Source organism: Lupinus angustifolius, chromosome LG08, assembly GCF_001865875.1.
Source record: "Lupinus angustifolius cultivar Tanjil chromosome LG08, LupAngTanjil_v1.0, whole genome shotgun sequence".
NCBI lineage: Eukaryota > Viridiplantae > Streptophyta > Magnoliopsida > Fabales > Fabaceae > Lupinus > Lupinus angustifolius.
In genome coordinates this window covers 23,778,690-23,797,764 of record NC_032016.1, presented here as the reverse complement: position 1 = coordinate 23,797,764, position 19,075 = coordinate 23,778,690, and the positions used below count along the sequence as shown (strand labels likewise).

At 34.6% G+C, this 19,075-nt stretch overlaps 4 protein-coding genes across 10 annotated transcripts; 2 read left to right on the top strand and 2 right to left on the bottom strand.

The window, feature by feature from the left end:
- Positions 1,388-4,131, top strand: LOC109355352 (mitogen-activated protein kinase 3-like). Of its 2 annotated transcripts, none has more exons than XM_019598468.1 (6): positions 1,388-1,744; positions 2,219-2,348; positions 2,633-2,770; positions 2,899-3,231; positions 3,465-3,648; positions 3,736-3,791. In XM_019598468.1, exons 1-6 carry the CDS (start codon positions 1,581-1,583, stop codon positions 3,774-3,776), a joined length of 990 nt encoding a protein of 329 aa, XP_019454013.1. In that variant the 5' UTR covers positions 1,388-1,580; the 3' UTR covers positions 3,777-3,791. The 2 variants fall into 2 exon arrangements, with proteins under 2 accessions (XP_019454013.1, XP_019454012.1); XM_019598467.1 differs by lacking the exon at positions 3,736-3,791 and adding an exon at positions 3,835-4,131 and having other exon boundaries at positions 1,395-1,744.
- On the bottom strand, positions 4,979-11,442 carry LOC109355347. 2 transcript variants are annotated; one of them, XM_019598458.1, is made up of 12 exons: positions 11,230-11,442; positions 10,946-11,149; positions 10,586-10,830; positions 10,396-10,481; positions 10,098-10,252; positions 9,688-9,821; positions 9,374-9,565; positions 7,367-9,263; positions 6,664-7,249; positions 6,431-6,539; positions 5,965-6,045; positions 4,979-5,285 (listed from the first exon to the last, which is right to left on the bottom strand). In XM_019598458.1, the coding sequence occupies exons 1-12, from the start codon at positions 11,366-11,368 to the stop codon at positions 5,211-5,213; spliced, it is 3,903 nt and encodes a 1,300-aa protein (XP_019454003.1). In that variant the 5' UTR covers positions 11,369-11,442; the 3' UTR covers positions 4,979-5,210. The 2 variants fall into 2 exon arrangements, with proteins under 2 accessions (XP_019454003.1, XP_019454002.1); XM_019598457.1 differs by having other exon boundaries at positions 6,664-9,263.
- On the top strand, positions 12,278-14,422 carry LOC109355354 (NEDD8-specific protease 1). 2 transcript variants are annotated; one of them, XM_019598471.1, is made up of 2 exons: positions 12,278-12,368; positions 13,346-14,421. In XM_019598471.1, exon 2 carries the CDS (start codon positions 13,347-13,349, stop codon positions 14,034-14,036), a length of 690 nt encoding a protein of 229 aa, XP_019454016.1. In that variant the 5' UTR covers positions 12,278-12,368; position 13,346; the 3' UTR covers positions 14,037-14,421. The 2 variants fall into 2 exon arrangements, with proteins under 2 accessions (XP_019454016.1, XP_019454017.1); XM_019598472.1 differs by having other exon boundaries at positions 12,282-12,368; positions 13,063-14,422.
- LOC109355351 (arogenate dehydratase/prephenate dehydratase 2, chloroplastic-like) lies at positions 14,922-18,605 on the bottom strand. 4 transcript variants are annotated; one of them, XM_019598465.1, is made up of 13 exons: positions 18,223-18,605; positions 18,066-18,133; positions 17,867-17,959; positions 17,198-17,398; positions 17,044-17,124; positions 16,845-16,940; positions 16,676-16,753; positions 16,451-16,540; positions 16,282-16,343; positions 16,057-16,138; positions 15,878-15,953; positions 15,235-15,249; positions 14,922-15,169 (listed from the first exon to the last, which is right to left on the bottom strand). In XM_019598465.1, the coding sequence occupies exons 1-11, from the start codon at positions 18,491-18,493 to the stop codon at positions 15,897-15,899; spliced, it is 1,179 nt and encodes a 392-aa protein (XP_019454010.1). In that variant the 5' UTR covers positions 18,494-18,605; the 3' UTR covers positions 14,922-15,169; positions 15,235-15,249; positions 15,878-15,896. The 4 variants fall into 4 exon arrangements, with proteins under 4 accessions (XP_019454010.1, XP_019454007.1, XP_019454009.1 ...); XM_019598462.1 differs by having other exon boundaries at positions 14,922-15,249; XM_019598464.1 differs by lacking the exons at positions 14,922-15,169; positions 15,235-15,249 and adding an exon at positions 15,352-15,634.

Here is a 19,075-nt window from a genome sequence, read left to right as displayed (position 1 = left end):
CTATCATCAATTTAGAGGATTCATACTAATTCCAGGCAATCATGGGTCCATCCAAGTCTTTGGTATAAAATATATTTCTAATTATAAAATATGAAGTATGCTAGATTATCTTATAGGGAATATCAAGATGTTAAATAAATATAGAGATAGCTATATCTGAAATAAATATACCGAGGTGATGCTCCAATACCATCCAAGATATAATAATTTCGGGAAGAGTGCTTTTGGATTCATTTTGAAGTTAAAAAACACTTCCTTTTTACATATGCTTATACTCAATGCCATGTGCTCAACACGAGACATTTCTACATTTTGTTATGTATTTTAAAGGGAAAATCTATCCTTCTACCAATAAGAAACAAAGTGACATATACACAAGGTAATTTAATAATATTTGTTTTCACAAATGTGAGTAATAATATATAGTAAAAATTAGGAGAGTATAATATTACTCATTTTAAAAATAGAAAAAAGAAAATATACAGTGGCAGACAATGCAAATGTTTTTTACACTATTACATATTATTTATATTCAAAATAAAAGTAATACGAATGAACGATGATAAATAATACGTATATATATTTATATTCAGTGTATATATTACTGCGTTTTTCAAAAACTTTGGGCTTTCTTCTTCTACTTATACGAATGAAGTTCGTAATTAATATTTGAAAGATCCAAGCAGTTCAATTTTTTTATTAAACAATTATTTATTAGGGAGTAGGGACAAGATTATCAATTTTTAATTTATGAGTCAACGGTGTCAATCAAATTTCACATTTAATACTTAAAAAATGTTTATGACTTATTATTTCTGTTCTATATTCTGCCTTATGGTATGATTATTATTTAATTGTTAGGGATATATCGGTTAAGTGGAAGCATAAGATTGAATTAATTATAAATAAAATATAAGTGAGTAAAGGAGTAAGAAAATAATACACAAGATTTTATGAAAAAATTTTCTCAGTATGAAAGGTAAAAAAAACCACAAGCGTTCATCACGAGCAAATACTATGTAATTGAATTCTGACCAAAATATACCTGCAAAGTATATGTCTAAAACTATCTAAGAATTCTATTTCTCCATTGTATACAATGGCATTGCCTTTTATAGGCAAATGAAGTTGAAGGAATCTGGAGATTTGGGCAGCAAGTGTTGGTAGCTTGGAGAGGAAGCCATGAAGAAGCTTTGAGAAGAAGCCAAAAAAAAGGAGTTGCAAAGACAGCTTGGTAATATTAACTATACTCACACATAATAAAAAGAAATGTGGGACCAATGGGTGTTGAAATAATTGAACAAACGGAGACCGTAGATATGAGGCAGATACGATCTAAACCGTCCGATCTCTGAAAGAATCCTCAAAACAACGTGCTTTTTAGTTCCGAGTTGAGTCACTGACTCGGTCCAAAGTCTCTATCATAAACAAACTATATAAACTCCTACACGGTTATTCAACACACTTCACCTTTTTCTTCTTCTTCTTTAACGGTTTCTAGAGAGAGACTTAAACTCTGATCATTGACTCAATTCAGTGTGGTTGGTGCGTTTCACGACTGAGAGAAAGAGAATAAAAGAATGGCCGGCGTGAATCCGAACGACGATGCGGTAGATTTTCCGGCGATGCCAACGCACGGAGGAAAGTTCATCCAGTACAATATATATGGCAATCTGTTCAAAGTTACAGCGAAGTATCGCCCTCCGGTCATGGCTGTTGGTCGCGGCGCCCATGCACTCGTTTGGTATTCATCCATATTTTTTTTTAATTTAAAATCTGTGCGTGTAAAGTTTTTTACACTCATTGATTGACACTGTAAAATCAGTGTATACATGTTAATTTTTTTCCTCACTTTCTCTTTTTTTGGCGATTTGGACTTCTTATCCTTCAAACTTGATAGTGTTTTTCTGCGACATTTAATTGCCTATGTCAAAAGTAATTTATACATTGATCGTTCGTTTTTGTTGCTGTTAAATTAGATTTGAGTAAACCAGCTTAGCTCGTAAAATTAAGTAGTTAACTTAATTGAGCATAAAAAAAGTAAGTAGAAGTGATTTTTTTATCATATTCGCTTTTGTTGATTTCAAAAAATAGGTTTGAGCTATTTGTTGTAAGAGTCAATTTTTGTTAATGATATGGTGGTACACAAATTGGACTTAATTAACTTAATTGTTAAGAAATCTGAATAGTTTGTTTTATTATTTATGTGAATTTAAAGCTCGTTGTTGAATACCGAGACAAATGAGTTGGTGGCAATTAAGAAGATAATGAATGCTTTCGACAATCCCATGGACGCTGAGCGTATACTACGTGAGATTAAACTTCTTAGGCATTTGGATCATGAAAATGTGAGTATTAATCTTTTCTATCTCAAGTTTGGTTTAGCTGATATATCATATAGTACACCTGCAATGATTTAATAAGAATGTACCTGTAGTATTAAAAATCAGTCATGCATTCACATATTATTAAAACCTGACTTTTGACATGATGTATGATTAATTGGCAGTGAAAAACCTTAATCTAACACTGCAGTAAAATTAAATTGTTAATGTTTACAAGTCTCCATTACTAAAAGAAGAGTTTACACAATAGTCTGTTTTCTCATGGTTAAAATCTGTGTGTAAAACAGATAATTGCCTTCAGAGATGTTATTCCTCCACCTTTACGTAGAGAGTTTACTGATGTCTACATAGTCACGGAACTTATGGGTACTGATCTTCACAACGTTATTCGCTCCAATCAAAATCTATCAGAGGAACACTGCCAGGTGAGTGCTTACAATTTTCATTGTTTTTTTATATACTTCTTTAACATCTTCAATGATTTAACATTGGAACTTTTCTTTTGTTCTATTTTCTTGGCCTTAGTGATGATTGGATGCTCTTGCATTTGCAGTACTTCCTGTATCAGGTTCTTCGTGGATTGAAGTACATACATTCTGCAAACATAATCCATAGAGATTTGAAACCAAGGAACTTGTTGCTGAATGGAAATTGTGACTTGAAAATTATTGATTTTGGTATGGCACGGCCAGCTTCAGAGAGTGGCTGCATGACCGAATATGTTGTCACAAGATGGTATAGGGCTCCAGAATTGTTGTTGAACTCTTCAGATTACACTTCTGCCATAGATGTGTGGTCTGTTGGCTGCATCTTTATGGAGCTTATGAATAAAAAGCCTCTGCTTCCTGGCAAAGATCATGTGCATCAGATGCGCCTATTGACAGAGGTGAGATAGTAAGATGTGGAATATGAATATATCGAATTATTTAATATCATGAATATAATGTGTAATCATTGATTCAGGTTAATTTTGTTGTTTAATGACTAAAGGTTATGACTTTCCCATGGAATAAGGCTGCATACATTCCTCATGCACTGAGTTGCCCTTTTAATGTGTAATGTTGTGTTAGAAAGTTGTTCTGGTGAATCTAAGCTTACACTTGTTGTCTTCTTCTGTAGCTTCTTGGCACTCCAACTGAGGCTGACCAGTGGTTAGTGAAAAATGAGGATGCGAGAAGATATATTCGACAACTACCTCAATTTCCTCGCCAACCTTTAGCTGAGGTCTTCCCCCATGTTCACCCCTTAGCCATGGATCTCGTTGATAAAATGTTGACAATTGATCCGACTAAAAGAATTACAGGTAATTTTCTCATTGCTTTCATGTTTATTTATGTTTATTAGCTAGATGAAGAGAAACATGTATGCTAATTTTGAACATTCACAGCAGCTGCATTAACCTCAAATAAAGCAAGTCTTACTGAAGATTAGCAACAACCAAGTTATATAATGAACAAAATTTAATTTCTATTTGTTTACAAATTGACAGCTGAAGAAGCTCTAGCCCATCCATACCTTGCAAAATTGCATGATGAAGGTGATGAACCAGTCTGTACGGAGCCTTTCTCATTTGAATTTGAGCACCAACAATTGGATGAAGAGCAGATACAAGACATGATTTACAGGGAAGCATTGGCACTCAATCCTGAGTATGCATAAAGCTAAATCATGAATCCATGTGAAAGTTTAGATGATTAACATAAGGGTTCGTTTTCAATTTTTTCATTAGTCATTACAGAAGTTCACTGCAGCTAAAATTTATGGGAAGAAAGAATCAAGTTGAATGGAAATTCTACCTGTTTCGAATCAACCTTAGATGTAATATTTATGCACTAATAGTGTAATGTTTTTTACATTATTATTATATCATTTATGATGTTCATGTATTAATCATTATTGACTCAAGTAAAAGAACATATGAATGGTGGATAATATAATGACAGTATAAATGATTTTATATTAAGAGTATAACTATGTTAAAATAATAAAAATAAGTGTAATTACTGCTTGTGAACTAATGAGTGCCCCACTGTTGTAAAGTACCACATAATTATTTTAATCCCCATAATCTTTTTACCCCACATTCTTGGGGTTTTTTCTTCTATTTTCTTTATTTGGATTAGTGGATCCCCCGTTTTCCTGGTTAACTCAATGTATTTTGCACAAGTTATTTGCATTGAAACCTTTTGCTAACATGATTCACAGGGTTTGTGCCATATTGTCTCCTATAATGTTGGATTTAAATTCATGGAGCAATTTTTAAGAGTAGTTACTGTATGGTTCAGAAATTTGGATGCTTGGACCTTAGTCTAAAGTTACTTTTCAAGTTCAACGTGTGTTATAAACTTGAGTTATAATGTCATTGATTGTGTATTGTTCAATTGAAATTATGTGACACCTTATAGGAATACCATCTGCTGATATATGAATGTTTCAAGATGGAAAGAATGTGGCACTGACTAGCAAAGCTTCTCATTCATTTATTGTAAGGAGACTAACGGTAATACAAGAAACATAGCAATGCAGATTATAACTAGGAATTATTGCGTGGTTTGGTCTACCGATCTAAATCATCAATACGAAATAGACATAATTTCTATTGAATGAAAAAAGTACAAAAAGATTTACCCATATAAAAGAGAGAGAAAAGGACACAATTATCTTTTAAAGTTCGTGAACAATAAATTTACTATTTATTTATCTTCAACTTCAGAGTAAGGCATTAACGTGGCAACAGGTAAATTGTAGCTGCGTCAGGCTATGCTCCAAACAACGTGTTCTGAATCAGTTAAAGGATTCAAGCAAAACACCAAAAAAGAGTGGTTAGTGAGTAAAGATACAAAAAATCAAACTCCAATTTTGTCGTTATGAACTGGAATGCGGGAAATTAGTGTGTTTAGTACAATCAAATGGTCCAATCGATTGACTTTTACGTTTCACCTGCAAACCAAAATGAAACAAAGAAATTAAAGCAATACACACTAATATATTTATCAAAATACAAAGCATCAACAAAAGTTGACACGAAAATTGGGGAAAATAACAGTATTAATATGTAGTTTCTGATTGAGATGTTCAATTAAAATTGGAAAAAAAAAAGATTTTTTCAGCAAGAAAGAAAAATAAAAATAAAAAGAGATTAAATGATTATCATGCCAGATTGGGGATATTTTGATGAACCGAAGAACTGGCGGTGTAGAGCTAATGGAGGCATTTGTAAAAGATATGAAGTTCCATAATTTTCTCATAATCCTAGTTATAATGGATTACATAAGTTCGCAGAAACCATACGTGAACAAAAATGGTGGCAAAAATTCACACTTTAAATAGTAGAATCTAGGAACTCCTTCTAAGAAACAAAGTCTGAAACAAAACAACAAAGACCTGATCTACCACTCACAATCACTAGGCCTGTAGAAGTTGAAATGGGAAGCCCCCCTCCCTATTTATGTATTTTATTATCTTTTGCGTATGTTGTGTTGTTTGTTAGTATAAGCAGGTAAAGCATAATCTTATAATTGTGTTACCCAAAATATAAAAAATGCCAATGGAAAAGCACACAAGGGCTTATTGCTTAGAACTTGAATACAATTTAGATACAGAAGGATGATGACCCTACCGGGGACCAAGGATTTGGTTCATGCTGAGGCTTTTCCGGGGGAGAATTTTGCACAGCACCGCTTTTCATGGTTAAAATTTCCTGCAAACACGAAGTGTAAGATGAATCAAACATCTAAAACCAACATCATTTTCAAAGAACTAACGCTCTAAATGATGTTGTGAGGCTTAGCCTAATATAAAAATTCCACTGCTATTTACTAATACCGAGACATATATATTTATTTTATTTCATCATTCCTTAATTTTCACAGGTTTGATCCCTGTAGAATACTAGAATCTGATTCATTTTCCACATACAATAAACACAATTTGACCAAGTTAACGTCCAAAGTTTAAAGCCAAAAGAAGGCAGTGCAAGAATTGAAAACAGAAAAATTGAACTGGCATGAAATACCAGGCCATGCAAAAAAACCTATTAACCAGTCATTAAAATTATGTAGATGCAACGAAGAAATCCGAGTCACCTCTCCAGCGGCTTCAATTGCAGCTAACCACTCATCAGAAAAGGGAGCAACATTTGGTGGAGGCTTCAATGTAGGAACTTCCTGCTTGTTATTGGTCTCAGATTTCTCGCTGTCATTCAAAGAATTAAGGTTAGGTCACTCAATTTCTCAGGCATCAAAACTGTGCATAAGACAAAAATGGAAGGGTTGCCAAAACATAGATGACCAAATTTTATAATAGGTAAGATACTCACAGATGAATTGTTTTGCCGCTGTCTTCTGCAAAACAAATGCCACCTTCTGTCTGATGCTGCATGTCGGTATTAGGAGACTCTTCTTTCGCAAAAATATTAGTTTCAGCTTCCTCTGGAAAACTTTTACTGTTCGATGAACAAACTTCACTGCCCAGTGAGACTCGTGCTTGGAAGATTAGATTATCTGAAGCATTTGACTTTGAATTTTCTCTTAAAGAACAATACTCGTCAGATTTCAAATAACCTACTTCTGTAATGGGATCTTCACTCACTTTTGTAGAAGAATCAAATTCAGCAGAGATAACTTTTTGATTGAGATGAAGTTCAACTAATGGCAATATGTCAGTGGAATCATTTTTAGCATCACCCATATCCAACTGCTCTACTCTTTCATCCACATCAAGACTTGCATCTTTGTTTTCATGCATGGCCTGAATAATATGATTAGAAGCATCATGCTCGCCTGAATAGATATTGCCTCCTTCTAATTCACCCTCAAATAAATTTTCTTTCTTGATTTCTTCAGAACAAGCAGTATTTGTGGACAGCAAGTAACCATCCAAGTGAAGCTCAGAAAGATGAGGTTCTTCATTTATGTTATTATCACCTGGCCATGGAAACTGATCATTGTGAACTGAAGGATACTCTTCATCATTGCAGAAGTATACCACTGAATCTTTGTTAAAGGTTGACGCTTGTGCATCTTCCATCTGTGATTCCTTAATTTCTATGTTGGAGTGATCAAATTCCCTGACAGATTGAGCTAGTAGTGTATGTTGTGAAAGGCCAGAGGGATACTCAGCTCCACTACCAATAGAATCTTTGGTGCCTAAAATAAAATCTGCAGACACTTCAGAAAGTTCACTCTCATCAAGCGAGTGGCCATGATTTGGCACCAAACTATCATCTTCGCAAAGCATTTCAATAATTCCATTATAAGCAAGATTACTAGCTTGTTGCTCTAAGTTTCCAGGGACATCGTGTTGAATATCACACTGCATTGATGTATCCCTAGAAGAACCGTCCTTTCTAAGCTGCAATTCGGAAATTGTACAGCTGTTATGAATTGACATATCATTTCTGGTGGAGTCACATTCAGCATTCACCGTTGGACATAGTTCTGATTTACTGTGGAGTTTTTCAATATTATATTTATAAAAAGGTCTGCTTTGTGGAGAAACATTCTTTACCTTGGTGCTGCAAGCAGTTGCAGAAACAGGTATGAATTCTTCAGACATCCTATCCAATTCAAAGGCTTGACCTTTATCATGAAATAATTTTATGTCAATAATCTGATCATATTCATCATCCACAGGTCTTCTCTGAATGGAACCTGATTCACCAACCACTGGGTGCTGGCAATCTTCGGTGTCAGCTAATATTGGTTCATTTTCACAAGCATCACTAATTTCTGGTATAGACTTTTCAGGTGAACCTTTGGAAGATAAGTTTGCCACTTGAACTAGTTGGCAGCTATTTACATGAGATTTATTTTCATCTTTTGAACTAGCTTCTCCTGCAATACTAGGAATTGGAGTCTCGAGTTGTTCTCCTGGTAACTGCTGATTAACTGCGTCTAAAATACTATCGGTGGTGTTATTGCAATGGACTGCAAGATTTCCATCCAATAGATGCACTATTCCATCTCCACGTTTCTGGAAATCATCAACACCATCATTTACACATTCAGTATTCTTGATGGGAATCGCTTGTAGAGGTTCTCCCAACACAGTTTCACTAGAAATGCTAAAACTAGAATTTAAAAGGGAAGTCTTCACACAATTGTACTCCATGAACTCTCCAGAATGTCTGCTGTACTTAGAAGAAGGGTCATGCTTTTCCTGTAGCACCAAACTTTTATTACAAGTCAGAATATCACAAGTGAGCAGCTTGCTTTGCTCATCTTCAGCCTGTTCAACAGCACTGGGCATGATATTTGAAATATCATATGTCCCTACTGATTTTCTCGGCATGCTATGATGGTGCATAGATGGTGGTTCCTGAAACACGGACTGATCCCCGTTTGACAAAACATCATATGATTTGTCTTCTGAAGAATGGTCAGCCTCTTTCTCCAACTGCTCATGGGTATGACTTTTTGAAAGAAGCATCTTTTCATGAGTACGAAATCGCACATCCCCCATATTAGAAACACTGTCACTTATATGTAGTTTAGCATGTTCCTTATATTTTATGTTGTCATTCACAAAAATGTTTTCAGCCATTTCTTTCTTACTTATTTTTTCAAAACACAAAGAGTCACATTCCACTTTTACACCACTCATCTGCTTATTATTTACCATGTTTAGGTCACTTGTTTTTTCACAATCCAAAGAATCACATCTGACTTCTATACCAGCCATCTGCTTCTTATCTTCTTGCATGGTTGGTTCTGACTTCGCGTCTGATAGACTTAATTTCTCATTGTGATGCTTTGCTGTGACCCCAACAATTTCAGACCTTTTCCTAGGTGCGTGTGGGAGTCTTGCATCATCAATGGAATTTGCTTCCAACTTCCTTAATTTAGGAATGTTATACTCAGCAGGTTTGCAAGGTTTAGAGCTTTGTTTTAATTGGCTTTGTGAACTGGAAACTTTGGTCTGTGAAGCAATGACAGGCATAAACATGAGATCATACATATGAGAATTATTTTGCTGATGAATACACCTAAATAAGAAATGAAATATGGAACCAAATAGAGAAACCATACCTGAGAAAAGAATGCCAATGAAGGAGATGGCATTCTCAGTCCGGATGGTTTTGTTGCTTGAATATGTGTCTGTTGCCTTTTCTCACTAGTGTCAGAAATACCTTCTGGGAGACAAGCTTCTGAAATCTTATTTGCTCCAGTTCCTCGTTGATGTGGTCTGGATGGTGGATGTGTTACGGGGACTGAGTTATCCTGGGTAGATTAAAAATGTTTCGAGATTAGAATCATATTTCTGCTAGTTAATTAAAAAGAGTTGAACAGTTTGTGGATTCTAACAATTGTTCAAAAACTAAAGCCTCTTGAAGGTTACCTACCAAATATTTTCCAGCCTGCTTGGTAGCTCTAGTAACTGAAGGTTTGTAAGCTGGATCAACTTTAGGGTTACTTGGTACAGTTCTAGGATTTTTTGACAGGCCTTTTACTCCAGCATACTTCTGAACATTTGTTGCTGTATAAGAGACACAAAATTGACCGGACAAAACTAATAAATCCATCTTGTCTTAAGTTTTGAAATTGATGTTTGGTAACTGAAGAGAAACATTCACTTGTGAGGTTCATTGAGATTACAAAGCTCACCAAAAGCTAAATATGTTAGATGATTCAATTTCACATTATATAATAATGACACTTGAAGCACACTAGTTTTTTAATCTTAATGTGTCTCATTTCTAAGGTTGTCATCATTTCTTGGACTAGTAAATAATAATGGAAATACAGAACTTACCAGTATGAGCATTCTGATTTGTCTTTGAGGAGCCAGCGCTCAACATTCCACTCCTAGCAGTTTTTGTAATCACTGAAACATTGGATTTTGGAGCTGGAATCCTACTGAATTTTGATTCTTTACTTGGTGTTTTTGCTGTGTCGGGTCTTTTGAGTTTTCAAAGGAGTTAAGGTAATTCCACCCATAATTCGATCAACACATATAGAAATACAAATAACTCAATTTAAAAAGACAGAGGCAATAAAAGGAAGACACCCCAATTAATAACTATTCTAAACGAAGCAATAAAAAAGGATATGAGGACGAAGCTACCGGTCGTGGACAGGCATTGCGTTTAGAGCTGCTTCCAGCCACATCATTAACTGCAATCACCTTCCGCTTTGCCTAACAAGCATGTCCACAAAAGTAATGTCAAATACAACAAAGTTCAAAAAAACATAAACCTTAGAAACTAAAAAGAGCGTAATTTTGATGCACCACAAACTAACCACAGAAGGTGGAGCAGGCTTTGGAGATAAGCCAACAGCACGAGTGCTTCTATTTTTTTGGGAACTGCTATATGATGATTGCTTAAACAAATTTTCTTCAATTTCCCGTATCGCTAATGAAGCGCTAGTAGGCTCCCTTTCTTCTTCTTCGTGTTCGTGGATAATGTTCAAATTCGAGACAGTGTTATTTTTTATAGGAGTGGAAGTTCCACTTATCATAGAAAGTTCCAAAGGATTCAAAACACCTGAAAGAGTTAGGGTTCATCACTAACTATCATAATCCAGTTTTCACAATTGATTCATTACAAAGAAAATTACAGAATTATCAGAAATAAAAAACAAAAAAGAGAATGAAAATACCTTGTTCGGTAAAGAAAGCTCGATCCCATGCTAAGCTCTTGCGCAAATTGTAACCGCCACCTTTGTTCTTCCTTTTCTTCATATTCTGAGGCTCCACATTAAGCTTCGGTGCACTCCAATTCACGTTATCTTTGTTCACATCACCGTGATCTTTGGCGGGAGTGAAACTCAGATTCTGCGAATCCACATCACAAGATCTAGCCTCTGCAATTTCACATATTATTAACGAGTACAGTAATGAGAAATAAAATAATTGAGAAATTAAAAAACCCTAAGTAACTAACCAGTACGAGATTTAGAATTGATAGAAATGAGAGGAGAGCATGAGAAAACGGTGCTACAATCTTCATCTCTTTTGTTAATTAACAGAGAATCGTCTTCGTCTGTGAAATCTAATGGTTGAAGTTTGGAAATGGAATCCATAACATAAATGAATAAATGAATGTCTCTTATAACGAGAGTGTGGTAGAATTATAGAATTCGGAATTGGCGTTGTTAGGTTACTGTGTCTGATCTACGTTTGAATTGAATTGAAACAAATGGCGAGCGGGAAGAGAAATCATCGACCGTACGGAATGATTGAATGAATGAATTAATGACTGTGATTGGGCTACCCCAACTTCGGCTATTAATTGGGCCCGGTTACCTCTTTCCTTATGAATTTGGATCAAGTACGATATTTAATTTGGAATTTTTTTTTTTTAATTGTAAGTGTTCATCGGCACATGTCGATTTCGATTCTTATTTTTTCTGAAATCAAGTATATATACAAAGTTTTTATAAATTTCTCAATTTGTGTTTATAAATTTTCTAACTTGCGCCTATAAATTTCTCAAAGTTTTCAACTTAGGTTGCAATATTATTTTTTCCATTATGCATGGTTGAATTTCAATGACCCACTAACCTATTGAAATTCTAGAATAAAGAAATGAGAACACTGTACCACAAAGTGTGTCATTCCATGTGACACTTTTTGTGAATTGTTGTAAAAAATACATTTAAGTTAAAAAATAATGATTAAGTATTTTTTTGACCAATCATAAATAATGGCACATTGAATGTTACAGTTTTACGAGACAACAAATGTTCACCCTAAATAAATATATTAAATTCAATCAAATTACATTCATTTTTTTATGTTTTATGTAAGATGTATCTTACAAAATTATTTGCCATGTGTTTTACAAAATTATTAGCAAGTTTATATTACAAAGATAAACTCATTATAAAAATGATGTATGTGACACACGATTTATGTAATAATTACATTAAATCATAACTTTTTCTTCCCATGACACGACAATCTTATACATCTTCAGCACAAAATCCGTTACCAAAAGGACCGAGAAGTTCTGTCCCTCTTCCCAACTGAAGGGTTTTTCATTCTTCATCTCCAACCTTTCTATCCCCGCTTCACTATTCTGTGAGTCTTTCTCCCTTATCATATCCATTCTCTATTTCTTTTCCATTTTAATTTCATGTTTTAAGATTTCCCTCGTTCACTGAAATCCAAGGGTAAATGAAAATTAAAATTACATACTTTATAAGAAGCCAGAAATGAGGTTGTGATGAATGATGATAAGAACTGAAAAAAAGTGGAACCATTCCTCACTCATCCCATGCCATAGTACTTGATTAAAAGCATCCAATTTTTTTTTTATAGAATTGAAAGTATAATAATTATGCAGCACAGATTATTTTATGGTTTATGTGATGAATTCATTCACAGATGTCTTAAGTGAGTATCTCCTAACTTTGAACTGAAGAACTTGACATCTAGGCTATCTACGCTAAATTCATCCTGTTATGCACTAGAAAGTAAATACCCATGAAAATCTGTTATTTTGATCACGTTTCCTGAATATGTGACGGTTCGTTTGCGAGTTGGGTTTTGAAGGATAATGAATGTAAAATGAAGATGTTGTCACCACACAATTATATTTCATGGCTCTTAATCATTCCCTTCCAAAACTCAAATCGCAAGCTGATCCTAAAGAAAACGTTGTTGTTTAAAAGTAAACACTAGAGAATGTATTATATGTCAGTGCTACCTAAAGTAGAGAAAGGAATAACACAATATTGATTAAGTATATATTTTTATTTTTTTTATATTGTAGTAAGCAGTCATCTGCCGATATCATCTAGTGGATAAAGACTCGGTTGTTTTTGTAATAAGTGGTCATCTGTGACATATCTGTTACACCAGGTTTACCTTGTGATTCGTCTAGTTTGCTTTACAATTAAATTTAATTCTTAGTTTAGTTATATCTTATAATTTGTTTATATACACAAAATCATCGTCAATAAAAAGTCCAGACACGATGTACTATTAAAATTCATCTTCTGCATAATTTCTCTACAACATCCAAATTTGTTTTCATCCGTCTAGCCAATATACAGGATGAAGAAATCACAAGCTGATGAGAAGATTCTCAGCTATGATGATGTTGTGCTCAGACAATCAGATATAGACATTCTTAGCGGTCCATATTATCTGAACGATCGAATTATTGAGTTTTATTTCAGTTATCTTTCTTCATCTCATTCTTCTCAAGATATCTTTCTGATTCCACCATCCATTGCATTTTGGATAATGAAATGTCCCGTCGTTGAGACTCTCAAAGACTTCATAGAGCCTCTTCATTTGTCTGATAAGAAGCTGGTTATATTTCCCATCAATGACAATGACGATGTTGACTTAGCTGAAGGTGGATCACATTGGAGCTTACTTGCATATTATAGACAAGCTAATGTATTTGTTCACCATGATAGCTTCGGAAGAGTAAATACAGAACCTGCTAAGCAACTCTATAAAGCTGTTGTTGGGTACATGGGATTTTCTGGATCAGCATCTAAGACCAGATTTCTAGAATGTCCTGATTCACCCAAGCAAGTGAATGGTCATGATTGTGGCTTATATGTCTCAGCCATAGCAAGAGTGATATGCGACTGGCTTTTAAATTGTATAAACAATAACACAAATGATCTGTGGTTCTCCGATGTCAAGGAAAAAGTTACTCCATCTGCTGTTGCCGGGATGCGAATAGAGATCCTGGCCTTGATCAGAGATCTAATGGCGAGACAGGCATAGCAGCATGCTCCAGAATAAGAACTTTGTTCTTTCTGTAACTCAGTAAAAGACATCTTAATTGGTGTAATGTGTTTTCCAACCTTTGCTGCCCTGTTATTACTGAAGCAGATTTCATTTTCAGCTTATTTACTGTCATTAAACAGTAAATATGGAGTTGCATCTGGAAAACATGTATACATTAGCAATGCCATTGTGCATTCCACATAGTTAAAGGCTTTCTTTTTTTAATCGCCCCCTATAGTGTATTGAAGAGTCAGTTTTGCAGGTACTGAGTTGTCTTATCTGCTGTCTTGGAGAACAAACACTTGTTTTATCTGCTGTCTTGGATATGCTTGTTTACTTTCCCAGTTTTTTCTTTCACAAGCTATCAATTTGACTTCAAAATGCTTATAGATGAAATTTAGTGCATGTTTTTTATGATATTATTTTAGGATGGATCCAATCACAAGTATGGGACGAGTACCATTTCATAAGTTGTGTGGTGTGTGGTGGGGGTGTGGCCTTGACTCTTTGGCCAGAGTGACTACTTTTTATGGTTTAAGTCATCTATGTTCCTATCAATTAGTATCACAGCTTTTTACCATATCGCTCTGTTGCTATGCTGATTGGTGTTGTTGACATTTGACTGTCCATCTAGATATCTAACCCAAAAAGAATATGATATTAATCCACAAGGACCATCACATGAGATATAGCCAAATGCAGACGATACGTGTGTTCCTTAGTCGCGTAATAATGTTTCTCATTCAAATATCCAAAGTATAATGTTGCTGGTTGTAACATCACGTTCACCATCAGTTATGCTAGACTAATGCACATAGATGTGCATCAATTAAAACAGTTCATCAAGATAACCCAAAAACTCCAATAGTCCATCAGGATCAATTTAGAAATAATAGCCAATGGTAAATGCAACATAGGTTCCTTTTATTTAACCGTTTCGTTATCTGAATACCAAGTTCCTACAGATGCATCACTTATATCGCCATTTTGAAAATCAAAGAATTCATAAAAAGGACAACATTTCAACCCATCTGTGAATCCATTCTGGTAAATACCAGCTGTAAGAACATAAATTAAGGCATGTACATCTCATAGGATTTGCTATTTATCTGTGAATCAAAGAAGTGTAAACTTTGTACTATCCAATAACATGATTTGACAGTAGATGAGGAACTACGATGCAAAAGAACAGTAATTACATCCATGATTCCTGCATCAACAACATAGAACAAAAGCATCAGAAAGGCAAGCTTCAAAATAGAAAGCCTATCATAAGTGACACAAAAGACATTACTCATCAGAATCACAGATCTAAGCTAACCTATTTAAACACGTTTTACGTTAAGAAGCACAGCAACAATATTTCCCACTGTAGTAGTTAGTCCAATAGCAATATCATGTCACTTCAACAATTGTGGCAAACTGGCAATTACATACAAAACATCTTGCAGGGAATCACAGCCATGTTATTTTATTGGATTTCTATTTTTTCCTTCTCTTCGGGGTTGCAGTGTACTTTCCTACCTAAAGATCAGAAATTAATGGGACATGGGTGGTGAAACAATAGGGATTCCTGGGACAAGGAATAGAGATACCTATGATTATTAAGAAAAATCACCAAAAAAACCTAGAATACAGTCACCATGTATTGTGGATTTGCTTTTAAACTCAAACAAGAAAGGTAACAAGTGAGAGTTGATAAAAGTTATGCACAACAATTTAGAAACAGGGAAATATAAGCTGCCTTGATCAAATTTAGGTAAGCAGAAGTCAATCACATATAAAGTAAACTTGCCACACTAATGTCAGAGAAAATTATTCAAATAAATGGTGCTCACCTTTTTTAGCAATTATTTACTATGAGCTAGTGTCCAAAGGGTAACTCCCAAGCACCCGCAAAAATGTAGCGAACTCCTATAAAGTGCATTGGTTTTAGAGCATTTATTCAGATAATCCTTTTGAAGGCTCCTTAAAAAAAACTTTTGAAGATGCTACATAGGATTAAATTATCGCATACCTTTAGATGTCTTAGGGCATTTTGTGCACTCTGATCAGCCATTGAAGCTTCGAAATCAACATAAAAAAAATAATCAAAGTACCTGGAGAAGACATAACAGCAATCACTACCAATATAAACTTAACCTATATACAATACTAGTGGTGATTTGAACTGATTTAACTCAAAGAAGCATGCATTATAGTTCAGAAAACAAATTGCAGATATGGCCTTCAGTAATTATACTTGACATTGTTGTTATCGTCAGACACTCGTAAAGGTTGCTTCCGCAAAGGGCGACTTTCAATCTGTTGGGGGAAAAAACAAATTTTACAATTAGGAAAATCTAAAAAACATACTTGCAAATTTGAATTCCACAAAAGAAATAACAACTGATTATAAGAACACAACAAACCTTGGTTAAGTTAATTTGACGGAGAGCAAAAACAGCAAGGGCCATGAAAAGTACCCCAGGACCTTCTTCCAAAGAAAAAACTATGCTTGTCTGAGAATTAAATACCACAATCAACGACAATATTAATATTGATAAGTACATAAGCATAAAGCCATTAGCGAGTGGGGATTGGGGAGGCATGATGTTTTCAATGCAGTAATTTCAGTTTATTCTATTTGAGGGTACCTTAAAAGGCCTGTCTGTGCCTGGAATTATAGGTTCGCGCGCTAAAATTAGAAATCGGGTGATATTATCACTATCATCCTGCCAATGCAAACCCATTAATGATCAAATCTACCATGAACATGCATTATCAACCATGTAAGTTAAAACACTGATAGCCATGGACTCAGACCTGAATGTCTTCAGCAAGTATATTCAAGCCATAGATCTTTGCAGCGGCCGAACTAGCAACTGCTCCAGCATCTCGTATTTTGTGAGAGGCAATGTGCTATAATTTTTAATTATGTTAGAATAAGTCATATTGATAAACAAGTAAATAGTAGCAGAAAAGAATGAATTTCGATCCTTTCCCCAACTCTGCAAAAGCATACCTTTGCAGCACCAGCTGTATCGTCAACTGCTTCTCTAACCAATCCCAACTTTGTCAGCGTGTTCTCACATTGTGCAAGAGCCTAAAACATGACCAGTCTTGGATGAGTTTGTAATTGGGGGAAACATGTAGGATATGAAATGTTAGATTCACACCTGTGGATGACTAAGAACTCGGTTCAAATCCTCAAGTTTAACACCATCATTAGCCATCAGACAATGGTGGACTGCAAATTTTAATTCTCCTACTATTTGCAAATTGTGCCGGAGTAAAAGGTCGTAATTTCTGTGGATGCTCCCTCCTAAAGAATTCTCAATTGGTAAAACTGCTCTGTCAACAAGCCACTTTTCAACAGCCTGGCAAGGGGAAACCGAGAACAGGAGAAATAAAGACATCAGCAACAACCAAAATCGTCCCTCTAGGAAAACCGTAGTCTAGTTAAAAAAGCTAACCATGATAAGCAAACAATAATCAATAAGAACTAAAACAAGTGATTTTGATATTGACTTTAAGTGGTTAGAGCTATATGCAAAACTATATGGTTTAATTTACCAACACCATAGGTGTTTGAGGACCTTGTATTTAAATACATCAAAAAACAAGTCAATACAACAAAATTAATCAACATTCTAATACGAATATTCACAATGAAACTAGAAAGTAGCATAAATATAATTTTAGAACCAAAGAAACAATAACAATAATTACATACTGAAGTATACAAAAATTAACAATCACCAAACAACAATAACAATGGCAGTGAATAAATAAAATCGGAAAAAAAATAACAAATCAGTAACGGCATAGGGTTAACAGAATGTTACTTCAAAAGCGGTATCAAATTGATCACAAGGCACAGCTTCACAATTTGGATAAGCTTTCAGTGCAGCTGATTCACTATAAGCACCAGGAACTCCCTGAAATATAAATATTAATTTTATTTAAAAAAAACAAAGAGAAAAATAGAAAATGGTATATGCATGCAAATGCAAATGAAAATGAAAATGAAATGGAAAAGTGTACCTGATATGCAACACGAAGGCGTGAACCATCAGAAACTGTATCAGAGAATAGCGACGATGACAATGGCCCTAAAATGAAAACAAATCGCAAAAATTAATAAAAAATATTTATAAAAAAAAGAAAGAGATAGAAAAAATGGAAATGGTGAAATTGGTACGAGGAAGAGAGAGGAGATCTTTGGAGATGACGTGGCTTGAAGAGGAGTGATCGGAGGGTGTATTTGGAATTTCGAGAGGGTTTGTTTTATCGTTGAGATCGTTCTCCTTATGTGACCGAATAGAAGCGTGAATGCCAATGTAACGGTACCGTTTTGGGTGAGATTTAAGATTGAGGTTGAGGCTGAGAAAGGGTGATGGAACGGTTTCTGAAGGAATGGAATGACGGTAGGGATGGGCTATTACTATTCGTGACGCCGCCATCGGAGTCATGAAAAAATGTTTAGCAGCTTCGGTGAGTCACTCACTGTTTGGTTTTGTTCAATGGGTACGCAGAATGAATCTGTTTAGTTTGTTAAACCAGTTCGCTTTTTTTTTTTTAAAACCCACTTGCTGGTGAGTCTACTTCTCTCTTACAAAAGAGACCAGTACATAGTCCAAAAATAAATTTTTAATGTTCAAATTTTAATTTATTTTTTACTATCTTCTTATATTCTTATATCGGGCAGTTCAATACTGAAAAGGAATCCTATTGATCTTGCTCTTTAAAAATTACAACTACCTCATCAGTCATCCCCACCTTCTCTTGTGGCTTTGTATGTTTGGGTAAGTTTTTGCTATTTTTGTTGGTACATTTAAGTTTTTTTGGTACATAAGTTTTTGCTATTGATATTACTATATTATTTATAAATTAATGTTTGTTAATAGATTAATAAATGATGATATTCTAATATAGTAAAAATCTCCTATAGTATACATATTATTTTCTCATAAAGTAATTTGGAAATTTTATTAAATTAATCGGATGTGAATGTTGGAATATTGAAGATTTACCAACAAAACGTTAATATAGTG

Coding starts and splice junctions, on each gene's coding strand:
- LOC109355352 (XM_019598467.1), top strand. CDS start 1,581: ATGGCCGGCGTGAATCCGAACGACGATGCGGTAGATTTTCCGGCGATG. Junction 2,349..2,632: donor GGCATTTGGATCATGAAAAT/GTGAGTATTAAT, acceptor TGTGTAAAACAG/ATAATTGCCTTCAGAGATGT. Junction 2,771..2,898: donor TATCAGAGGAACACTGCCAG/GTGAGTGCTTAC, acceptor TTGCATTTGCAG/TACTTCCTGTATCAGGTTCT.
- LOC109355347 (XM_019598457.1), bottom strand. CDS start 11,368: ATGGATTCCATTTCCAAACTTCAACCATTAGATTTCACAGACGAAGAC. Junction 9,566..9,687: donor AGCAGGCTGGAAAATATTTG/GTAGGTAACCTT, acceptor TAATCTACCCAG/GATAACTCAGTCCCCGTAAC. Junction 6,046..6,430: donor CAATTGAAGCCGCTGGAGAG/GTGACTCGGATT, acceptor TCGTGTTTGCAG/GAAATTTTAACCATGAAAAG.
- LOC109355354 (XM_019598472.1), top strand. CDS start 13,347: ATGAAGAAATCACAAGCTGATGAGAAGATTCTCAGCTATGATGATGTT.
- LOC109355351 (XM_019598462.1), bottom strand. CDS start 18,493: ATGACTCCGATGGCGGCGTCACGAATAGTAATAGCCCATCCCTACCGT. Junction 17,399..17,866: donor AATTTGATACCGCTTTTGAA/GTAACATTCTGT, acceptor TCCCCTTGCCAG/GCTGTTGAAAAGTGGCTTGT. Junction 17,125..17,197: donor GAGTTCTTAGTCATCCACAG/GTGTGAATCTAA, acceptor GTCATGTTTTAG/GCTCTTGCACAATGTGAGAA.